Source organism: Dipodomys merriami, unplaced genomic scaffold (assembly GCF_024711535.1).
Source record: "Dipodomys merriami isolate MVZ:Mamm:240054 unplaced genomic scaffold, mDipMer1.0.p SCAF_1, whole genome shotgun sequence".
In the NCBI taxonomy this organism is placed as follows: Eukaryota; Metazoa; Chordata; class Mammalia; order Rodentia; family Heteromyidae; genus Dipodomys; species Dipodomys merriami.
The window spans coordinates 19,897,660-19,921,425 of record NW_027202270.1 but is presented as its reverse complement, the minus strand read 5'-3'; the positions used below and the strand labels follow the sequence as shown (position 1 = coordinate 19,921,425).

Below are 23,766 nucleotides of genomic sequence, written 5' to 3'. Positions count from 1 at the left end.
CCAGCCTGGGTATAACGGTGACACTTTTGTCACCATCCCAACCAGGGGTTAGGCTGCTAGGGCAGCAGCCATTGAAATGGAGGTCTCAGCGCGGCCGCCTCTGGAGGAGCCAGCACCTGACGCCCGGTCGCGTGGACCAGAATCCCCGCAGCCAGTCCCAGTTCCCGGGGCGGCCGCGCTCCCTCGAGGCCAGGCCCCGCCCCTCGGGCCAGGCCCCGCCCCCTTGGGGCCAGGCCCCGCCTTCCCCACCGCCTGCCGCGTCAAGTTCCCTAATGGAGCGGGGCGGGGCCGGGGGCCGAGAGGCGGGGTTAAGGGCGGGGAGGTCATATGACGGGTCGGCCCCGCCCATCTGCTTCCTCAACCTCCGGGCCCGGGCCTCCCGCCTCCCGCCACACGTGGCGTCGCCGCTCCCACCGCGCTGATCGCTCCCCCGTGCTGCCGCCATGGCTCCCGGCCAGCTCGGTGAGACCCCCATCTCTCCCACCGTGGGTCGGCTCCTTGTCCGCGGCCCCTGGGCCCCGCCAGGGCGGTGGCGGGCGGCCCGCGGAAGCCCCGGCCCGCCTCAGCCCCGCGGGCCTCCCCGGGTGCTGGGCGGCCCCGGCGCGGGGCGGCCTCGGCGGTGGGCCCAGCCGGGCCGCCGGTGCGCTGCTCGTCCTCCTCCCCCTAGGCCTTAGCGAATGCGGTGTCGCGTAGCGCAAGTCACGAGGGGAAACCATGTCTTCTGTTTCAGCCTTATTTAGCGCCTCGGACAAAACCGGCCTTGTGGAGTTTGCCAGAAGCCTCGCGTCTCTGGGCTTGAACCTAGTCGCTTCCGGAGGGACCGCAAAAGCTCTCAGGGACGCTGGCTTGGCGGTCAGGTAAGGCCCAGCCGTCGTGGCTTGTGAGGTCCAACCCCAAAGTACCATCTCCGAGAACCAGGGACGAATGGAGTCCAGGAACTGAGAATAAAGTACCGAGTGCGCGTCCCCACAACCCTCGCCGCGGGGCTGGTACCTGCCTTGTCCACACTTGATGCGCAGAGAGGGAGGGGAGGTGCGGAGATCTCAATTTTGTGACTTCTGCACAAGTTCACAAAGTTGAGGAAGGCCTTAGACGTAAGGTTGAGCGGGCCTGGCTCTGGAGCCTTAGTTCTTGTTTAGTCAACTTTCTTTAACAGATTGGATGCTCGACCAACTCAAAAGTTTACACGATGTGTGTGACGTAATGTATCCCATTATTTTAACAAAACTTCAGGAAGTGTCACATCTGCCTCTCTTGCATCTGCAGTAATCTCATGAAGCTACAAGTCATTTACTGTTCCTTCAAAAGCTTTTCTGTTACCTGACCAGGAAATGGGAAGGGATATACAGGAACTAAATCAAGAGGCCATTCCCATCCTCAAAGAATTGGCATTGCGAATGCAGGGGGAGTAGGAAATGCAAAAAACCAGCAGAGACAGCGATGGTAAACCTGTATTCAAAGGGGTGATATATCTACCTCCCAGATACATTCGTTTTCGTTATCTACTTTATTGTGGGAAAGATCTAAATACAGAGTGGATTATCCACCATTACTTGGGAAGTGCTTCTCTGAGAGCAATATATAGCTTCCCTACATTTGACAAGTCCAAGTGGCAAGAATATCTTTATTTATTCAGTAAATGCATAAGTTTCTCAAAATCTGTTTGCATGTTGTCTTTGATCCTTGATTCTCATAGGGCAGGTGGGTTGACGCAGGTAAACAGCAGCAGGGTGAGAGGTCTAAGTCCAGACCTGAATTTTTCCATTGAACCAAGGTGGGGTTACCATTGTATTAGTTGGATTTTCTCCAAATTAAGGAAAGTCCTCATCTGTGGCTTCCCTGCCCCCAACTTTGTATTATGGAAACATTTCAGACTGATCAAAAATTTAAAAAAATGACACTGTGTACCTGGCATACTCATCATTCTTGTTCCATGCCATTCCTTGCTTACCTTTATTGTGATAAATGTGTGTGTTTATTAAGAATATATATATATATATATATATCCCCATTAAAGGATGAATGAGTTCACCATTATTGGTTTTATTTAGATCCAGTGGTTTTATTTAGACCCAGTTCACTGATGCGTTGGGTATGTATATTGACACCTGTCATTGCAAGACATTTTGATACAGGTAGTATCCTCAGCAGATAGAAAAAGAAACTGAGGCACAAACAAGTAGTTTTCCCAAGATCACACAGCTAGTGTCATCAGTAAGATCAAGATTTTTAACCCTTGTTAACCTTTGTTATGAGGTAAACTTATGAGATTGTAGTCAGTGAGTGAGTGTACAATATGTACTTCTGAAGGCTATGACTATTAGATACAAATTCTTAAGCACCAAGGAGTAACAAGCTATTTTATTGACTCAGTGTTTACTTCTATGACTAGATCTGCTACCTATAAGTTTTAATCTATTTTCCTCAACTGGGAGAAATAGATTTAATTTCCTGAATTACATGAAGGAAATTTTTAATTTGAACCATGGTTCACCAGTTTTCAGATGATGCTAGCTAGAACTGTATGTTCTTGGCTAGTCACGGCTCATTTGCACATAAATCATTCTTCCTCCTCCTTTCTCTCCTACATTAGGGATTGAACCCAGGCCTCATGCTTGCTACATCCATCCACAAATGGCTCTCCTTAGTAGGAGAGGCTACCCAGGAAATTCAGTATCCTGTTGTCAGAATTTGCTGTCTTCAAATGTTTATTTTCTTATAGCATGTTGACTTACAACATAATGACTGTAGAAAATCTGAAAAATGTAGGAAACAATAAAAAATGTCAGAAGTAGAAATGGCTATTATTATTAACAATGTATATTAATATTTTATAATCATATGCCTTATGCTTATTTCACAGCTCACAGAGAGATACAATTGTGCTTCCTGGCTTTTTTTTTCTTCCTTTATATACTATAGACATTTTTCTGTGTAAATTCTGCCACATATGGGTACAACTTTCTGGAGCTCAGTTGATAGGAATTGATATATGAATATTCCTCTTCATTTACCCCTTTCTCATATTTTATGTTTTTTAAAAACATTTATAGAATTGCAACGTTTAATACTTAAACCCTTGATTCAAAAGTAATTTATTTGTGTGTGTGTTTCCCAGTTATGTTAAAATCAGCATCACTTCACTGAACAGTCTTCTTTCCCCATTTATTTAAATTTTTAATTCTTAGTTCTTTGTTGTATATCCCAGGCTAGCCTCCTGAGTGCTGAGATTATAGGTATGAACTAATACTTATGGTTAAGAAAAACTCCATTCTTGCACTAGGAGTTGGACCTGGGATGCCTGGGATTTTTTTTTTTAAATCATAAAACTAAATTCTTTTTCCTGCTTTGGTCAGTTTCTGAGATTACTTTCTAATTGCTTCTCAGTTGAATTTTTTTGTTTTTTGTTTGTATAACCGTATTACTGTGGAATCCAGACTGACCTTCAACTCTAGATCCTTCCTCTGTCTCTCCAGTGTTGGGATCTGTAGGCATGACCACCATGTCCAGCTGAATTCATTCTTAGCAATATTAGTATGGATTAGGATTGTCTTCTGAAAGCTGTAAGACCAATGCTTTAGTATTTATAATTCTCCCTGTGAACATACCAGTTTAAAAACATCATAAGCATTTTTGAAAAGTAAATAAAATTTTACTTAAATCTGGTGTAGACCAAACATTGTTTACTTATGCCTGTAGTCCTAGCTGCTTGAGAGGCTGAGATCTAAGGTTCAAGGTTCAAACCCAGCCTAGGCAGGAAAGTTCTCCAATTAGCAAAAATGCTGGACTAGAGGCATGGCTCAAGAGTCAGTTGTAAGCAAAAAAGTGAGCAAGATCTGTAGAGGCCTTGAATTCAAGGCTTAAACCAGCAGAAGGAAGGAGGGAGAGAGGGAGAAAGGAAGAAAGGAAGAGTAGGGGAGGAAAGAAACATACACAGAGACTCGGGGACAGAGGAATTAAATATAGTGAAAAACTTAAAAAACTAGAGTAATTTTTTTTTTATTCAATTCAGGCTCAGAATTTCTTGAAATAGAGCAATAGACTTGATGATAGATCCTTTGAATAATGTAAAGTGACAGTTCAGAAACTGTAGTAATGTTTGGTTAAATCTGTTTTAGAGATGTCTCTGAAATAACAGGATTTCCTGAAATGTTAGGGGGCCGTGTGAAAACCCTACATCCTGCAGTCCATGCTGGTAAGTAGTTGATACTTTTGATATAAAACAATTAGCAGACTTCAGGAATATTTTAGTTAATAGCTTCACAGAAAAAAAAGGGGAAGAAGTAAATCATAAGCTTGAATCTAATCCTCGAGTTATTTTGGTTTTGTTACATTTGCTTCCATATTTCATAATATATAGTATGTAGTTCTAACCACAAAGTGTATAGACTTTTAAAGTAATACTAGTGGCACAGTATAACTGACTTTCAGTGTGCTTACATTTGTTTATTAGACACAGCACTGCTCATAAAGCCAAAATGTTTACCAGTAGAATATTGCTAACTCCACAGTTGTAGAAAAATGCAGCTGAATGGAGGCTCAAAGGCTGAGGATCATAGAAAAGTCATTGGCTTGAGAACAAATGAACTATGATAGACCCACAGTAGTTGCAGAAAAATTCCTTTGTGTTTTCTTGCTGGGAATGTGGCTTAGCGAAAGTGCTTACCTAGCATGCATGAAGCCCTGGGTTTGATTCCTCAATACCATATAAACAGAAAAAGCTGTAAGTTGTGCTGTGTCTCGAGTGGTAGTCCCAGCCTTGAACAAAAAGAAGCTCAAGGACAGTGCCCAGGCCTTGAGTTCAAGCCCCAGGACTGGCCAAAAAAAAAAAAACAGAAAAGGAATTTGGGTTGGGATATATAGCTCAGTGGAAAAGGACTTACCTAGCAAGTATAATTCTCTGGTTTTTGATCCCTTTACCAAAACAGAAAAGACCACAGAAATACAATTAAAGGAACTAGGTATTGATTGAAAAGATTTTACAATACCTAGTATTTTGCTGCTGCTGTTGTTTGATAATTCTTTGACTGGGCATTTTATATGCTTTAAGACTGTCAGAGGTGCCAGGGGCAGTGACATGTACTTGTAATCCAAACACTCAAGCCCAGGAGTTTAAGACTAGCCTGGGCAACATAGTGAAACCTTGTCTTAAAGTCCCCCCAAAAAGAACATTAGCAGAGTTAACTGTGGGCATGGTATTGAAAGGAATATCTTGAACTTAATACTTTTTTTTAACTTTGTAAAATTAGGAATTCTGGCTCGTAATATCCCAGAAGATAATGTCGACATGTCCCGACTTGATTTCAATCTTATAAGGTAAAATTTGAAGTTGAATATTTTAACACATTAAGGAACAGAGAGAGAATATGAATATTTCTTTTTTCTTTTACTCACTATAACTTTAGTGAATCTCTTCTGTGTTTTGCCTGTGTAAGCATTTTAATTTTGCCAGATTTACATTTCTTAAATGTATAACTTTTGTGTGTGTGTGCACGTGCATGAGTGTGTGCGCGTGTGTGCGTGTGTGTCTGTGTGTGTGTCTATGTTGACCAGGGTGGCCTTGAACTCCTCTTAAGCCTCCTACTTTAGCATTCTAAGTGCTGGGATTACAATCATTATGCCACCACACCCATCTTATTGTTCATTGAAACATGTGTAATAGTTTAATTGAGTTGTAATTCACATATGCAGATCACCAATTTAAAATACAGCATTCAAAGATCTTAAGTACATTCATACAAGTTGTATTACCATCACCACATTCAAGTGTTTTTTTTTCGTATTTGTCTAGTTTGGACATCTAGATAAAAATCCTCTAGAATGAACTGCATCAGTTTTTCCTAATTAGGCTAGAGGGCTACAGAGCTTCTCATGTTGCAGTCCTGGAGGTAAATCTCTGCTTCACTGGTCGTTCTTAATTGTTTTAACTTTTATGTTATTATTTCAGCCTTCCTGTTATAATTATCTTCATGATTTCCCTGTGGGAAAAATGCCCTTAAAATACTCCATTGTTTTGCATCATTGTATGTAACCCATTGGGAAAAAATACAAATTTGGATGTCCTAGAAAATAGCAATCACAGTCTTAAGTGTGATTTTTTTTAGAATTTTGTCTTTTTTTTTTTTTGTCCGTCATGGGGCTTGAACTCTGGGCCTGGGTGCTGTCCCTCAGCTCTTCAGCTCAAGGCTAGCACTCTACCACTTAAGCCATAGTGCCACTTCCGATTTTTTGGTAGTTAATTGGAGATAAGTCTTTTGGACCTTCCTGTCCAGGTTGGCTTTGAATGATGATCCTCATATCTCAGCCTCCTGAGTAGCTAGGATTACAGGTGTGAGCCACCAGTGCCCAGCTCTTTTTTTTTTTAATCATTTTATTTATTTGTTTGTTTAGAGGAGATTACAGGTGTGTGTCACCACACCAGGTTAAAAAAAAACAACTAAATTTTTGATGGCCAGGTAGTACAGGGGAGTTCAGGTTACCCAAGCAGTAACATTGAAGTATGGTTCTGAGAGAATGGTGTGTGTGACAAATAATATGTATTCTAAACCATAGGACCTCCAGAATTAGTATGTATTTTTACTGAGTTTTAAAATGTCAAGTTTACAGTTTATATTTTATGTTTATATGGCGTTTGGTCATGTTTATATACATAAACCATATAGGTTAAGATTGTTAATCCAAATAAATTTCTGTTGATCTTAGAGTTGTGGCCTGTAATCTGTATCCCTTTGTGAAGACCGTGGCTTCTCCAGAGGTGACTATTGAGGAGGCTATTGAGCAAATTGATATTGGTAAGTTAGACAAATCATTTTGAAGACTGACAAAAGATGAGATTATTTAATTTCTAGTAAAGTTTACTTTCTGCTGTTCAGCAAGTGTGTGTGTGTGTGTGTGTGTGTGTGTGTAGTCTTTTGAGACAGGGTTTCACTAGATGGCCCAGGCTACTCTTAAACTCTCTAAGTAACTCAGATGGACCTCAAACACAAGATTCACTGCCCCAGCCTCCCACACCCTGCTTAAAGAGTCCTTTCTCAGCCAGTTTATATAGGTCACTTTTTCCTTATTTGTTCTTTTATGTAATAAATTAAAGTAGAAGCTTGAAAGAGGTTTATCACCTCATAAGGAAATGCCAATATATGGATATATAATAATAATAAATGGAAGTGGCGCTGTAGCTCAAGTGGTAGAGTGCTAGCCTTGAGCTGAAGAGCTGAGGGACAGCGCTCAGGCCCAGAGTTAAAGCCCCACGACTGACAAAAAAAAAAAAAAGAAAGAAATAATAGTAAATGTCTTTTGTCCTTTAAAGGTGGAGTAGCCTTGTTGAGAGCTGCAGCTAAAAACCATGCTCGAGTAACAGTGGTGTGTGAGCCAGAGGACTATGTGGCAGTGTCCACAGAGATGAACAGCTCTGACAGTCATGACACATCCTTGGAGACAAGGCGCCAGTTAGCTTTGAAGGTAGGAACATACTTCTGTAATACTATTAACATCCACCTAGCACAGTAACTAGTAAACAGTACTCCTCCTAGAGTATGTCAGCTAATGAGGCACTGCTTGGGGCTGCTACCTTTTTATTAAAAATGGAGAGACTAGCTGGGTGCTGGTGGCTCATGTCTAATCCTAGCCACACAGGAAGATGAGATCTGAGGATCATAGAAGCCAGTCCAAGCAGTAAATGCTGTTGAGATGCTTCTTTCCACTTAACCACCAAAAAACTGAAAGTGGAGCTTTGGCTCAAGTGGTAGAACACACTAGCCTTGAGCAAAAAAACTCAGGGACAGCACCCAGGCCCTGAGTTCAAGCACCAGGACTGATGGACTGATACCAAACAAATAAAAATAAAAAGGAGAGACCAAATAGGAATATTTGACAAAGATTGAAACAGAATTGGGGAAAGATAATTTAGGTTTGCCATGAACTGTTAATTGGGGGGGGGGGGGGGTGTGTGTGTGTGTGTGTGTGTGTGTGTGTGTGTGTGTGTGTGTGTGTGTGTGTGTGTGTGTGTGTGTGTGTGTGTGTGTGTGTGTGTGTGTGTGTGTGTGTGTGTGTGTGTGTGTGTGTGTGTGTGTGTGTGTGTGTGTGTGTGTCTGTGTGTCTGTGTGTGTGTGTCTGTGTGTCTGTGTGTGTGTCTGTGTGTCTGTGTGTGTGTCTGTGTCTGTCTGTCTGTGTGTCTGTGTGTATGGGTATGTGTAGATGTGTATGTATGTATGTAGGTCCAGTGTATGCATTAGAACATCTTGTTCCCCCTTCGAGATGTTCTAGTCTCTAACAGCTTACCCTTTTTTTTTATAGGCCTTCACTCTCACAGCACAATATGATGAAGCAATTTCAGATTACTTGAGGAAACAGTACAGCAAAGGAAAATCTCAGATGCCCCTGAGGTATGGAATGAACCCTCATCAGACTCCTGCCCAGCTGTACACCCTGAAGCCCAAGCTCCCCATCACAGGTGAAGCCCCGTGTTGTAGGGCACAGTGTGCGTCTGGATACATGTGTTTTTCTCTGTGTCGTGTGTCATGTCTGATTTGGATCAAATTTCGAAGTTTTATTACATACTATGTCTTAAAGCCATCTAAATCTGAGATGCCAGTTGGACTTGTGAGCACAAATAATGGAGTTGTACCTTGTCCTACCATATAACCCACACATCACAATCGTGGGAAGAGGTCAAGTTGGACATGTGGATGAAATGTCTTGGTTTATAGATGTTCTTTGAAGACCTGAGACAGAATGGTATGGCCTGGATTTCATAGAGGATCATGACCATGCCTTGAAGTGCTTTACCACCTGCTTAGTAAGCAGGAACCAGCAGAGGAAAATCTGTGAATCTGGAATACCACTGAGAACAGAAAGGGGACTATTAATTTGGGGAATAATAGAAGAAACATTGATGTTGGGGTGATGGGGCTAGAAGCATTGTTGTATTGGTGGGTAATTCTTCAAACAGAAACCAGAACTTTGGGTTTGTGGGTTAAGAGGGTGGTTTTCAGTATTTTTCCCTGCTCTGTTCCTTAGTCGGGCTGTTAGAGCATGTCATCTCAGAGGAGGGAGTGTTGAGAATGGCAAAGGAGTTCAGGTGTGGGGTCTTGGAGATTAAGCAGTACCCAGGGGGGTTGGCCCTGGATCTGAGCAGACAACTTTATTCATACTTGAAAACATGCCAGATCCCAGGTTGAAAGAATCAGACCTTCTGGTCAGCTTCCTTTTTCCCTTGTTACCGGTGTGTGTGTGATGGAAGAAGCAAGGTAGGTGGTTTGAGTTAGCTTAATTCTAGCCTCCATCCTCTACATCTGTGTGGTTTTGAGCAAGTTTTAGGAAGTGATGAGGTCACGAGGGCATTCCCTCATCAGTGGACTAATGGTGCTGTCAAGGGGCAATGGTCCCCTCAAACCTGTGGTATCTCCTGTGTTGTGATACAGCACACAGGCCCCCAAATTTTGAAATTTCCAGACTCTAGAACTTTGAAATAAGTTACTTTTCTTTATAAATTACCTTGTCACCAGTATTTGTTATTATAGCACAAAACTGACTAAGAAAAATGTTTAATAATATGATGAATCTAGAGTATCTGGCCCAGTGCATTTTAAATAAATCTTAGCTGTCATCATCAACATCCGACCATGACACCGCTTACCTTCTCTGCATATTTGGATAAGGTGGGTGAGGCAGTTAGAGCTGAGCGGTTGTCGCTGCTCTTCCAGGTAAGCCTATATCATGGAGTCAGGACACCAAAGACAAGAAAGGCCAAAGGAGCTGATTCTGTGATTATGTGCAATTTTTTATGACATACATTTTCAACTCATTTGGATCAATAACTAACATTTTTTTGTTTGTTGTTTATTGTTTTGTTTGTTTGTTGTCTATTCTGTTTCTTGTCATCACTCCCCCTCCCCCGAAAGCTCTATGAGGGTGCATTTTGGGGGAGTGTGGGAGGAATGAGGAATGCGTCCTGGGTACCAAGAACAGTGACTGATGCTGTAGTATCAGCAAGTCTTACCCATCTAACATAACACATGAAGGAAATGAAATCACACATTTTTGTTTTTAATTAGTGGCATCCAACTGTTTTTTTGTGTGTACTGAATTTTTTCTTTTTTTTTTTTGTTGTGGGGCTTGAACTCTGGGCTTGGGTGCTGTCCTTGTGCTCTTCAGCTCAAGGTGAGCGCTCTACCGCTTGAGCCACAGCACCACTTCTGGTTTTCTAGCAGTTTATTGGCTGGCATTGAACCGCAATCCTCAGATCTCAGCCTCCTGAATAGCTAGGATTACAGGCATGAGCCACCGGTGCCCGACTGTGTACTGAATTTCTTATGCTTATTCACAGGACACAAAAAATTGTACCACTGGCTAGAAACCAGGCAGTGACAGACTCTAAAACTGTGGTCTTCTTGTATCTGTAGTTCCACTCTTGGCAAGGCTTCTTGTGTCTGCTGCACTATATGTTTTTGCCCTTCTTTCCTTCCACCTTGCTCTTGCTTTAGCTAGTGGTGTAATATTTTAAATTGAGAGGGTTTATAAACTAAAATTTATACTACTTGCTGCAGTTGTTTAAGGTTCTTAATTTTTACATGAAGCTGGCTCATTGCTAGTCTTGTAACTCCTTTCTTTATTGATCTACTTCTAGTCTGGCCAGATCAGGTGCTCGGGTAGTGTGTGTGCATATGTGTGTACATTTTTTTTTTTTGTCAGTTGTGGGGGCCAAACTCTGGGCCTAGGTGCTGTCTCTCAGCTCTTCAGCTCAAGGCTAGAGCCCTACCACTTGAGCCACAGTGGCACTTCTGGCTTTTTTCTGCTTATGTGGTGCTGAGGACTCTAATCCAGGGCCTCATGCATGCAAGGCAAGCACTCTACCACTAAGCCAACTTCCCAGCCCATGTGTACATTTTTTAAACATGGGCTCATACTTAGCTGCTTTGCTCTCCTTTATCATCAAGTTATTAATGTTTTCTGTATCTGTTTATATTTTAAGTATATTAAAACATTTAGGGTCTTAATGTAGTTTTATACTTTAAGAAAGGCACACGTATCTGATTCTGTTGACCCTGCTTGGTTATGTTTCTATGTCTTTATGTATAGTTCTGAATGGATCCCCTGGGTTTATAAACCTCTGTGATGCTCTGAATGCTTGGCAGCTGGTAAAGGAGCTCAAAGAAGCCTTAGACATCCCAGCTGCAGCCTCCTTCAAGCATGTCAGCCCCGCAGGTAAGCACTGAGCTCAAATGCCCTACATTTCTTTTAAAATTCTTTTTTTTTTTTTTTTTTTTTAAATGCTGGGCCGAGGGCTAGAACTCAGGGTCTGGACACTGTTCTTGAGCTTCTTTTGCTCAAGGTTAGTGCTTTACCATGTGACCCACAACTCCACTTGTGGCTTTTTGGAGATAAGAGTTTATTGGAGCTAAAGAGTTTCTCAGACTTTCTTGCTAAGGCTGGCTTTGAACCGCAGTCCTCAGATCTTAGCCTTCTGTGTAGCAGGATTATAGGCGGAGCTGTAAATGCCCTGCTCTTAAAGTTCTTTTGAATGTTGACAAGCCATAACACCAGTATAGGTGTTTTATTGTATCTAAAACCACTTTGGGCCGGTGTGTGGGTAATGGTATTAGTACTAATATGACCAAAACCTGATACATATAATTGTATGGAGTGATTATGAGATAGGAGAATCTTACCAATATCAACCTGATGGTTTAAAAGTGAATGAGATGGCTTAACTTAATAGACCAAAGAATATTTTTCTACACTTTAAAAAGTGTTTCTTGCTTTACTTGTAACTTTTATTAGCCGTTCTGTGAGATACCTGTTTGCTACTCCATTTAGGTCCTTAATTCTGCGTTGTAGTCATCTGAAGGTATCAGCAGGTCTGTTGGTCTAACATGCAGTGATTCTCAGTGTCAGTGGATGTTAGTGATGTGAGTGGGGTGGAAATAGTTGATGTGCGACACCCAGCAGAACAGGAAGAGTCAGCAGTAGATGGTTTCCTTTACCTCCAGTGGCTCTGTGCTGTTAGGGGACAGAGAAGAGAATGCCCCCTACCTCCTACAACTATATTTTGATATTTAATTACCTAGCTAAATAGTGGAAATTTTTATTTATTTTTAATTTTTATAGAGATTATCTGATTATATACATTTCACAAATTTCGTAGTATTGTGAGATAGTAATAGTCACAAACACATTCTAACCTTCATGAGGCAAATTGTCATTACCATAGTCTATAATGTTTGTGAATTCCATACGCTTTGACAATACAACTATTTCTTCCACATCAGGTGATATGTACATTTCTTTCCTTTTGCTTAGTATAAGCTGTTTCCTTTTTCCCTCTCATTCCCTCCCTCACATCGTTGCCCTTGAGTTGCTTAGTTCATTTTCATCAATGTCCAGTGCAGCTGATGGGCCCCTCTGTTGTAATTTTCCCATTTCCCTCTGATTCTGTGCTTCCCTGGGGGGGGGGGGGGGGGGTAGGGGTGGTGGTGGTGGTGGTGTGTGTGTGTGTGTGTGTGTGTGTAGATATATATAGATATCCTATATATGTGGTCAAGAACATGGAGTCATTCAGAAATGATACAACAAATTGAGTGGAGGTCCTTTGTTTCTTGAGTCCTGTTTACTTTGTCATATCTCCTTGCATTTTGGATTTAACGTCGACATATGAGGGAGACTATACCGTTTGTCTCTCTGCTCTTGGCTTACCTCACTCAAAATGATTTGTTATAGTTCCATCCATTTCCCTGTAAATGCCATAATTTTGTCCTTTCTAATGGCTGTAGAATATTCCATTGTATATAGATATCACAATTTTTGGATCCATCCATCTGTAGTGGGGCATCTGGGTTGTTTCCATATCTTGGCTATTGTGAACAGTGCTGCAATGAACATGGAGGTGCATGTGTCCTTGTATCCTGGTTCATGTTGCTCAGGGTAGATGCTAGATTTTTATTTAATTTAGTACAGATGTTAGAAAATGTGCTATGTAGACAATTTTTGGGGAAAAAAAAGCTTGAATGTTGGAATTGACAAGTGGCAACTTGAGATTGTTAGGTTTATGATATATTTCATGGGTTTCTCTGCCAGGCGCTGCTGTTGGAATTCCACTCAGTAAAGATGAGGCCAAAGTCTGTATGGTCTACGACCTCTATGACACTCTGACACCTGTGTCAACTGCATATGCAAGAGCAAGAGGTCAGAAAACCACCATGTTTGACTTTGTGGTAAAAAAAAAAAAATCAGTATTTTATCATAAATAGAATAAACCAGTAACAGTTTTCTTCATTGTGAGATATCAGTCTATCTTTGTTTTCATTTGAAAATGAATGTATAAGTACCTCATAATAATTATTTTTAAAAGGCTTTAAAACAGGTCTTACATGTAACCCATACTGGCCTTAAACTTACAGTCTTCCTGCTTGTGCTTCCTGAGTGGTAGGATTACAGGTATATACTACCAAACCTAATGGTATGTCAGTGTTATAATGTACTAAATGGAAACACAAATGGAATTTGGTTTGTGTAAGTTTAGATTAGGCTTTTGAATGCACTTTTATGAATTGGTTAAGTTATATTTTATGTATTTCAGAAACATGTAATTCTTGAGTTGAATGTTTAGTAGCAGTATAGTTAAGGAATATTTCTAGTAAACTTAACATAGCTTACCATATATATCAAGGGCTAGCAAACTATATCCCTTTGGCTGAATCCAGTCTTGCTTTCTATTTCTATAAATATAGTTTGGATTAAAGCCACTTTTTAATATTGTCTGTGGCTGATTTTGTACTACAAATAAAAATATGAATACCTGTTACTGCTTGCTAAAATGACATTGGTCTGTTAATTAAAGCTTACACAGAAAATTAACTTTAGAGAAAATAGATTTTATGTGATTGCACAGGGTTTTTGTAAAAAAATCTTTGAGTATACTTAATGTTGCTGATACCTTTTTGTAACTTTTATTTGCAGGGGCTGATAGAATGTCTTCATTTGGTGACTTCATTGCATTATCTGATATTTGTGATATCCCCACTGCAAAAATTATCTCAAGAGAAGTTAGTAGATACTTGTATTTTGATCCATGAATAAATTGATAAAGTGCCATTTGTTCATAGAAACTCTGACCTGCAGTATTTATATTACATTTAATTAATTAAAATTATCAAGGAGATATTGATATTTTATGTAGAAGCTGAATCTTTCAGTTGTTCATTTTGAGATTTAATGTTTCAAATGAATATCTGACTGTTTTTATAAAGTTTTGCTTTATATGTTCCTATTACATTCTCTCAGGCATATCTTTGAATGCCATTAATGCAATCTTATTATCAATGTGTATGGAAAGGGGAAAATTAATTTAATATGTGAATCAGCCCTCATCATTTGAACACGAAATGATCATTCTAGAAAATCAGTGATGCCACTGGTATTGAAAGACAGAAGAAAAGACAAAAAGATGGTAGCTGAAACAGATTTAAGAAACAAAACATAGTTGAAGGGCAGAGGAGCCTGTAGCTTGGCAATACTTAGAGATCATTTACATGACCATTACTATCCCAACCAGAGTGGACCTGACATGGCATGTTACAGGTTATCTCAAGGCTGTGACATTTATCTTAGTTATGAAGTGTTAACCGTATGTTGGAAGCTAATCTCTGTGCTTGGTGTTGAGGGACAGGCCTCCTCTAAGCCACATGAGCAGGTACTTCAGCACCAGGGATGGAGAATGCTCTTCCTAGTACAAAACTCAACCCCTGAATAATAAGAATTAGTTTTCCTTCTTGAGAAAATCATCCATATAGTTAAAACTTAGTTAAAACTAACAATGAAATGAAAGGACAGCAAACAAGATAGGACAGCGTAATTCTGTATCCCAAGTTTAGTATTAGTGTCATCTGTTCATGGTACTGCTGCAATATCTGGGACAGATAACTTGCTAGTTTTTTTCATCAGCAATCCAGTTTTTAATATGAGCATTGAAAGCGAAGGAAGGGTTGACTTTGTCCAAAACAGATGCTACCCATAGCCAGGCACTGATGGCTCATGCTTGTAATCCTAGCCACTCAAGAGGCTGAGATCTGAGGATCATGGTTCAAAGCCAGCCTGGGCAGGAAAGGCCATGAGATTCTTATCTCCAATAAACCACCAGAAAACCGGAAGTGGTACTGTAGCTCAAGTGATGAGTGCTTGCCTTGAGCTGAAGAGCTTAGGGACAGCTCCCAGGCCTAGAGTTCAAGCCCCACAACCGACAAAAAAAAAATCCTTCTATACAACACCTCAATAATAACAATAAAATTACACCTAAAATTAACATTGAATATCTTTGCAGGTTTCTGATGGTATTATTGCCCCAGGATATGAGGAAGAAGCCTTAAAAATACTTTCTAAAAAGAAAAATGGAAACTACTGTGTTATTCAGGTCAGTCCAATTGTTCTTTAAACCAGTAATTTGCTCTTCTATTTTGTGTCTCTTTCCCCATCTGTAATCTTTCCTCTAGGAGAAATAAGATGTAAATAGTTGTTAAACTGTATTGTTGGGAATAATGAGAAGGAAAAAAGATTATATGCATTCAGGACAAATGCAGTTATTTTTTTCTTAATATTTGTAATATGTGGTTGGTTTATTCTACAAATGCAGAATGCACAAATATGGAGAGCCATATTTGTATATCCTTATCCTTTGTATATCCTGTATATCCTTAAAATGCCAATAATTCTACATTTTACCATAGATTCCATGTAAGAATAGACCACATTTAGCCATACTTAGCTGCCATCTCAGTCTTCATTCTTTTTGTTTTCCTTTACTTTCTTATTGTTGTTGCTGATAGTAGTGGCATTTGAACTCAGGGCCTCAAGCTTGTTCAGTGTACATGTTCATGGGCTAATGCTTTACTGCTTGAGCCCTGATGGCCACAGTGGCTGGCCTCAACTTGGGATTTTCTTGCTCAGTCTCCCAAGTGCTGAGATGACAGTCCTGTGCCCCTGTGGCCAGCAGGCACAGAACCTTTTGTACATAAATGAGGACTTTGAAGATTATTGATATAATTACTTTTTAACTTTTTTAATTTGTGTCTTAGATGGACCAATCTTATAAACCAGATGAAAATGAAGTTCGAACTCTCTTTGGTCTTCGTTTAAGCCAGAAGAGAAACAATGGTGTCATCAACAGGTCATTATTCAACAACATCGTTACCAAAAATAAAGATGTAAGTAAGAAAAGGATTGAACTGAATGCTAATAAGTAACTTCAGAAGGTCATACTAGTTAGTACCTTTTTGAAACACCACATGATAAACCATGTATAGGCAGAAATTCTCTGTTGGGTATCTAGTTGTTTTCATTTCCTGTGCAGTGATCATTTATGTTGGTTTAGACAAGTTTTCATACTTACGCTCTTTGTCATCATGTAGGAGGTACACATTCTTGGAATGTGCATGTATTATATCTCAACATACCATGGTGGTGACTGTCATCTGCATTGTAAATAGCAGAATTGTGGCATAAGCAACTGTAGAAATTTGTCCAAGTTCACTCAAGGGAAAAATGGAGCTAGTATTTGCTTTCTGAAATTCTTTTTTTTTTCCCCTCTTGATTTGGGGGGTGTATACTAAGCATATACTCTGCCACTGAGTTATAGCCCTAGCCCCTGAGATATTGGGCCTTCAGATTTGAAGGATTAATTGGTCTGTTTGTCAAGTTTTGAAGGCTGTTTTCAGGTCTGGATTGGCTATGCTTTTTTTTCCAGTATTTTGAAGCTGTCATCCCTTTGTTTTCTGGTTTACCTGTGCCTAGAATTTTTGATTGAATGCTGGGCACTGACTATGAAAGAGTATTGAGAGCATGGGTGGTGTCTCCAGAGAGTTGACTTGCACTTTGTGGCAGGCAGGTGAGAGAGTGCTCATCTCTGGCTGTCAGTAATTCAGCTGGTTTGGGCTTCAGCATTTGTGAGGACTGGTCTATGTATGGCTCATCTCTACTCTGCAGAAACCCTGGACATGTGTTAGAATTCTCTTTTCTAGTGTACCCGAACTCCAGTTTGTCCCTTAGCACTATACAGCTTCCAGAAGCTGCACCCAGCCCTACGTCTTAGTTATTGCAAATTTGAAAACTGCTGTTGTTCGTGGTCCCCCTGCTGCTTTTCAGTTGCCATTCCCTTCCCTGATGCCCTGCCTCCTCAACCTTGACAGCCAAAATTTCCATTTCACTCCTAAGCAGGAATGTTTGTTGCTTCAAGACATACAGTTATTTGTTTAGTCTTTTAAAATTGCCAAAGGGATGGGAGCTGGGAAGGTGGCTCAGTGGTCCAGTGCTTGCTTCACATGCATGAGGCCCTGGATTCGATTCTTCAGCACCACATAAACAGAAAAAGCTGGAAGTGGGCACTGTGGCTCAAGTTGTAGAGCAGTAGCCTTGAGCTGACGAGCTGAAGGACAGCGCCCAGACCCAGAGTTCAAGCTCCTTGACTGACAAAAAAAAAAAATTCCGAAGGGTTTTGCAGAGAGGATGTAAAGCTTTGTAGCATTTTACATTCTCAACAGTAATAGATGAGTGATTCTATTTCTACCAGCTTTTGTGAAGGTATCTTTTTTATTTTCATTTAGATTTGATAATTGTGGTAATATCGCACTAATTCTGACTTAATTTGTATAATAATAGCTCATTAAACATTTTTTTTCATAGGATTGTTTGACATCTTTAGTAAAAAATCTTTTTGTAGCTTTTGTTCATTTCCATGTAAGTTGTTTCAGGTTTTGTTACTGAGTTTTGAGGTTTTGTTTTGTTTTTCTGTTTTTAATGCATTACAAGTACTATTGTTTTTTCCCCCAGTTTGTATTTTGTCTTTTTATACTCTGTAACAGGGGATTTCCTTCGGAGTCAAAACATTTACTTTTGAAGAAGCCAAACTTGATTTTCCCAGAACACCTTGGCTTGTGTGTATACCACAATGATCCACTGTGTCTAAGAAAATGTTAGCATTGTTTCTGAATATAAGTTTTGTTAGAGCTCTAGGTAATTGAAGCTATAACTAGTACTCTAGTTAATAAAATATTGTAGTTTTTGGAACAAATACAGCTTTGCATATCCTGTGTGATGTATACAGACAGGCTTGATGTAGAGTTGTTAGAAATTGTCACAGCTTGAGTCTATGCTACAACTGGGCACTGCGCCAACAGTTCCACCACAGGATCTGAAATATATGATTCTCCTTAGTAAACATGGAAGTATGTGGCATGAGCAGTTCATGTTACTGTCATTTAAGCATCATGAGTACAAAGTAGGTCTGCTGTTGGTCTGTTTTGTTAGCTGTAGGTCAGAAGCTTAAAGTTTAATGTGTTTATTAACAAGCCTGCTTCAGTTTGCCATTCTGTTTATTTCAGTTGCCAGAGTCTGCCTTCAGAGACCTCATCGTAGCTACTGTCGCTGTCAAGTATACTCAGTCTAACTCCGTTTGCTACGCCAAGAACGGGCAGGTAACCAGGCTGCCAGACTTCCCTTTGGGGTGTCTGTGGTTTTACAAAATGATGTTCAAAAATCCATCTGTCTCAGGTAGTAGCTTGAAAGGGAAAATTTACCTTTTTCCAGTTGATCAGTGCTTACTCAGCATTTGGATAGACTTAAAACTACAGAAGATTAAGAAGTAAATCTAGAACTACTATTAAAATTAGTCAGGAATGAGTTGGCACATTTTGGAGTTGTGGGACTCTGTTGTAAAACTGGAAGGGAGGGAGGGAACCACCAGCTATCCGACTGTATTTTCATGTTTTATTTGTTCATTCATTCATTCATTCATCCATTCATTTTGTTTGGAGTGCTAAGGCCTGGACCAGGGCTACCCAAATGCTAGGCAATTACTATACCACTTAACTACACTCTCTAGCCTCTTGCATGACAACTAGACTAAGAGAAAATCAGGCTTATTGAGGCATAATTTATGTACAGTGAAAGTTAGACTTTTTAAGTGTAGTTTTCACACATTATACCCTAACTCCAGCTACAGTCAAGGTGCAGAGGGTCCCCATCTTAAAACAGCATTCAGCTGTTTCATGGCAATACCGCCAATGGAGGGTGTTGAGAAATATTCCCACATTATCATGGTTTTCATGTTTAGTGCACTGTAAATTCCATGAAAGCTTTAGCACTTTGTTATAAAACAAGCTTTGTGCTAAATGACTTTGCCAAGCTATAGGCAAAAATTAGTGTGAGCATGTGGAAAGTAGGCAGGGCTGAGCCCTGATGACTGCTAGGGCAGGTATATTTAGTGCATTTTTAACTTTAAACATAGTAAACTTTAGTATGGGGTTAACTTAAGTAAATAAAATAAACTTTACTATGGGTTTTATTAAGACAATTATTAAGTCAAACAACATCTGTAATATTAACCTCTTCCTTAACATCTGAATCAATGCATGGTTGAGCTAGTTCACTGTGAAGGTCTCTCCTAATTTAGGGGGTGAGGAGGCGCATGGTTTGATGTAGCATGGGGAGCTTTCTCTCATAGTATTTATAGCTCATCACAGCATTTATTCATTTATTTTTTTGTCCACAAATTGGGGGTCTGATCAGACAGGTAGATACTAATTACATATGGCCTGAAAGAACTCTCATCACTTCAGTGGTTTCCAGTTGTTAAAATTGCCCATCTCTAATAACTAAAATCTTGGGAATTTGTGCCTAGTGCTGGTTCTAAATGAGATCCAGCAAAAACGATGCACAGTGAATTCTTCCCTATTGATGTCCTTTGAGAAGATATTGTTGGAACAGGTGCTCATTTCAATATCTGTCCCTCAGGTGATTGGCATTGGAGCTGGACAGCAGTCTCGGATACACTGTACACGCCTTGCAGGAGATAAGGCAAACAATTGGTGGCTTAGACATCATCCGCAGGTACTTTCCATGAAGTTTAAACCTGGGGTGAAGAGAGCAGAAATCTCCAATGCCATCGATCAGTATGTAACTGGCACCATCCATGAGGTAAAGGTTTATGATTGAGTTCTGGGTGGACTGTGTTAATACGCACGTGTAACTATTCAGTTACTAACTAGTATTTCATTGTACAAAGAGAAATATTTCTTGAAATTGTCTAAAATGGTTAAACTTTTTGGTAGTATCCCATTATCCTGAGTCTTACTTAACTTTGGTGATTAGAGGTAGAGATGCCAGTGATCAAATCTTGGGCCTAGCACATGTTAAGCAGGCTCTGTACCATTGAGCTTGCATTCCTTCAGCTCACTCCATTGGAGTTTTTGGTTTTTGTGTGTGTGGTAGTACTGGGATTTGAAAGTCTTATGGGTGCTTGCCACTCTACCACTTGAGCCATGTCCTCAGCTCATTCCACTAACTGGATCTGCTTTTTTTTCCTTTCATGTTTTTTGAGAAAGGCCAGGTGGGAGCATTAATTGCAGACCTCAAGGAAAATGCCAGAAGAAAAGATTTAGCCTAGTTTCTAGACATACAAAACTGGGTAGGAAGCACACGAAGGTGTGCATTGACCATGCACAGTTATCTGTCAGGAACAGGAATCACAGTGAGGCTGGCTGTGCCTTGTAAACCAAAAGTACTTGAAACATCTTTCCTTTTTCACTTCAATACATAGATATTTTCTGTCTGATATTACTGAGCCAATGCATGTCAGTGGTCCTGGAAGTGGGCCAGCTGGAAATGACAGGCCACCCCTGTCATGCAAGAACTTGGGAAGCTAAAGCAGAAGGATCACAAGTTAGTGAGCTGCCTAATGAGACTCTGTGTTCCCTGCCTCAACAGAAAGTGGAGGTCCTGGAAGAATCTCTGTATATAAACAGGAGTATAGCCAAGTATCTTTTAAAATACAAATAATTGTATAGTCCATTTGTGCTTCTGTAACAGAGTACCGCAGACTGAGTAATTTGCATTACTTCTCACAGTCCTGGAGGCTAGAAGTCCAAGCAAGGTGATGTCAGATTTGGGGTCTGTTGGAGACTAATCTCTGTCTGCCTTGGAAGATGCTAGACCAATCATAAAGACAGCTCCATGACTAAATCACCTCCCAAAAGCCTCATTTCTGTTTTGAGGCAGGCTAATCTCAAACGTGCAATCTTCTCTGCCTCCTGAGTTCTGGGATTCCAGACACATACCACCAACCCTGTAGTCCTTACAATACTGCTGCAGAGAAGATTAAATTTCAGCATAAATTTTGGCAGGGGCACAATATTCAAATACTGTGATTCATATTTTGATTTTTCTGCACCTAACTTTATATTTGAGATTAATTGTTGTATAATGTCGTTGAAGGACTCTTTTGAAAACCCTTTGGAACATAATTTTCTATTTTCTTTGCTATAGGGATAAAAAGTAGTAGACCTAACTGAAAGAATGTTTTGTCTAGTAAACTGACTTAGGACATAAAATGATGTCATCTCTACTTGGTAAACTCAGAGCACTTTTCTTCTGTAATGAAGTATTTTGCAAAACCTCAAGAAAAGTTTCTAAAAATCTGTACTGAAGTGTGTGATTATTTAACAATTGAGAAATCACATGAAAGTGCATGAGAGCTTGGCTTTCTGCATGGTACTTTTCATCAGGTGGAACTCAGTAAAGGTGATGTCAGACTAACCACCTTCTCTTCCCGCTCCACAGGGGGAAGGCTTGGTGAAGTGGAAGGCACTGTTTGAGGAAGTACCTGAGTTGTTAACAAAGGTGGAGGAGGAGGAGTGGATTGACAAACTAACTGACGTTTCTCTCAGCTCGGATGCCTTCTTCCCTTTCAGGGATAATGTAGACAGAGCTAAGAGGGTGAGTTGGAGTAGCTGCATGTCTTCATAGAACTGAGCTGGAAACACCTTCTGAAGCCTGCTTCTGGCATTTAGGCTTGTTATGTACCAAAGCAGTAGCAGTGTTACAAAATCAGTAATGTTTGGAGGGTTAAGTGGGTGACTTCTCCATGTAAACAATGAGTGGCCCAAGTTCTGCTACCTTGCCTTTTTGACAGAATTGGGTCGTTCTGGATGGGGATTTGGAGATTTGCAGGTTTACATGCCATGTGTATTGAAAATCAATATTGCTTTTCCCTCAGAGCGGTGTGGCCTACATTGCAGCTCCCTCCGGTTCTGCTGCTGACAAGGTTGTAATTGAAGCTTGCGATGAACTGGGAATCATTTTGGCTCATACAGATCTCCGACTCTTCCACCACTGATTTTACTCCCTATCATTTCATGGTTAGTTTGTGTGTAGGTGAACAATCATGTGTGAAATTTTGAAAGAACCATTTAAAAAAATAAAATAACATCTTCATGATTGGGTCCATAGTTTTAGAAACTCATGTTTTAACTCGGAAGGTATGGCAGTCTTAGATTGGCCCACCCCAGGGTTGATGCAAGAGGTCACAGGAGCACCCCATCTTCCTGGCACTCGGCCCACCCACCACATTTCCCGTGTGAAACCTGTGATCTGCAACTAAGCCTGAGAGGCTGAGCAGCCAGCGTGGATGGTGTAAGTGAAGCTCCACAGGAGAGTCTTTTCACCCAGCTTGTAAGAAGCTTGGCTGTGTGCTTTCTAAACAAGCAGCAGATTATCCCCTGTGCGCTGGAACCACAGAGAGGATTAGCAATGTTGGCCCTTGTGGATGGCACTTATGCAGACCTCTCCTCTGTTGAGTGACATGCTGCTATGGCTTCAGCAGCCCAAGATCTCCTCTCTGGAACTGCATAAAAGCATATTAGCTGTTGAGAGCCCCGAGATGGGCCTCGTATTCCACATCAGCTTTCCCTGAAAATGAGCACATGGAATGCAGTTCCTCCTGTGTTGGGCAGTACACAGTGGTGCCTCGTGTGCCCTTTACATGTGCCCTGACTGCCAGCAGGGTCCTTAAGGGTCAGCAAAAGCCTTTTACATCCTTATCCTCAGTACCTTTGTCTTGCCCTCTCTTAAGTCTCTAGTTCCTCCCCTCCCTAAATAAAACTTGTGAATCTTTTAAAAGTGTCACCTTGCTGGGCACTGATGGTTCACTCCTATAACCCTAGCTATTCAGGAGGCTGATTTCTAAGGACCATGGTTTGAAGCCAGCCCGGGCAGGAGAGTTCCCTTGAAACTCTTTTCTCCAAATAACTCCTCAAAAACTGGAAGTGGAGTTGTGGCTCCAAGTGGTAGAACACTAGCCTTGAGCAAAAAGCTCAAGGACAGAGCCCAATTACCAAAAAAAGCTGGAAATGGAGCTGTGGCCCAAGTGGTAAAGTACTAGCTTTATGCAAAAAAGCTCAGACATGGTGCCTAGACCTTGTTCAAGACCTAGAACTAGCACCAAAAACAGAAAACTCACTTTTATAAGGCTTTGTTTAAGTACTTGTTGGTTTTGGTTTTGTATGACAGGCCTCCTAGTCCTGGAAATCATTGGGTACCCCAGGGTGACCTTCCACTCAATATCCTCCTGGCCTCTACCTCCTAGGTGTTGATATTACAGACATTTTCCACCATCACACTCTCTATAAGTTGTTTTTGTTTGGGCATAGGGAGTCACTATATAGCCCAAGGAGGCCTCAAACTTGTTATCTTCATTTCTAAAAGTCAATAGGACTATGGGAATGTACCACCAGGGCTATAAGTCATTTATACTAATCTTCCAGCCCTTGAGTTGTGCCTCCCTTACTGAAATTATTGCAAGCAAAATATGTAAAGACTGAGCTTTGGTCATAAAGACACACCAAACATGAAAGTGGTAGAGGTCCAGCTTTGAGCAAAAAATAAAAAATAAATAAGGGAAAGTGCTAGGCCATGAGTTCAAGCCCCAGTACACATGTACACACATCT

The 23,766-nt window shown here is 40.7% G+C and overlaps 1 protein-coding gene across 1 annotated transcript; it reads left to right on the top strand.

The window, feature by feature from the left end:
- Nucleotides 1-357: 357 nt before the first annotated feature.
- Atic (5-aminoimidazole-4-carboxamide ribonucleotide formyltransferase/IMP cyclohydrolase) lies at nt 358-22,941 on the top strand. Its single transcript, XM_070017753.1, has 16 exons — nt 358-462; nt 731-857; nt 4,119-4,195; nt 5,250-5,316; nt 6,703-6,791; nt 7,307-7,458; nt 8,293-8,449; nt 11,077-11,202; nt 13,072-13,179; nt 13,954-14,039; nt 15,314-15,403; nt 16,065-16,193; nt 18,366-18,458; nt 19,777-19,959; nt 21,601-21,756; nt 22,037-22,941. The coding sequence occupies exons 1-16, from the start codon at nt 444-446 to the stop codon at nt 22,154-22,156; spliced, it is 1,779 nt and encodes a 592-aa protein (XP_069873854.1). The 5' UTR covers nt 358-443; the 3' UTR covers nt 22,157-22,941.
- The last annotated feature ends 825 nt before the right edge of the window (nt 22,942-23,766 follow it).

Bases quoted from the DNA above. Each gene is read 5' to 3' on its own strand.
- Atic (XM_070017753.1), top strand. The intron at 4,196-5,249 runs GTAAGTAGTTGA...TTGTAAAATTAG, and splicing joins ACATCCTGCAGTCCATGCTG to GAATTCTGGCTCGTAATATC. The intron at 14,040-15,313 runs GTTAGTAGATAC...ATATCTTTGCAG, and splicing joins CAAAAATTATCTCAAGAGAA to GTTTCTGATGGTATTATTGC.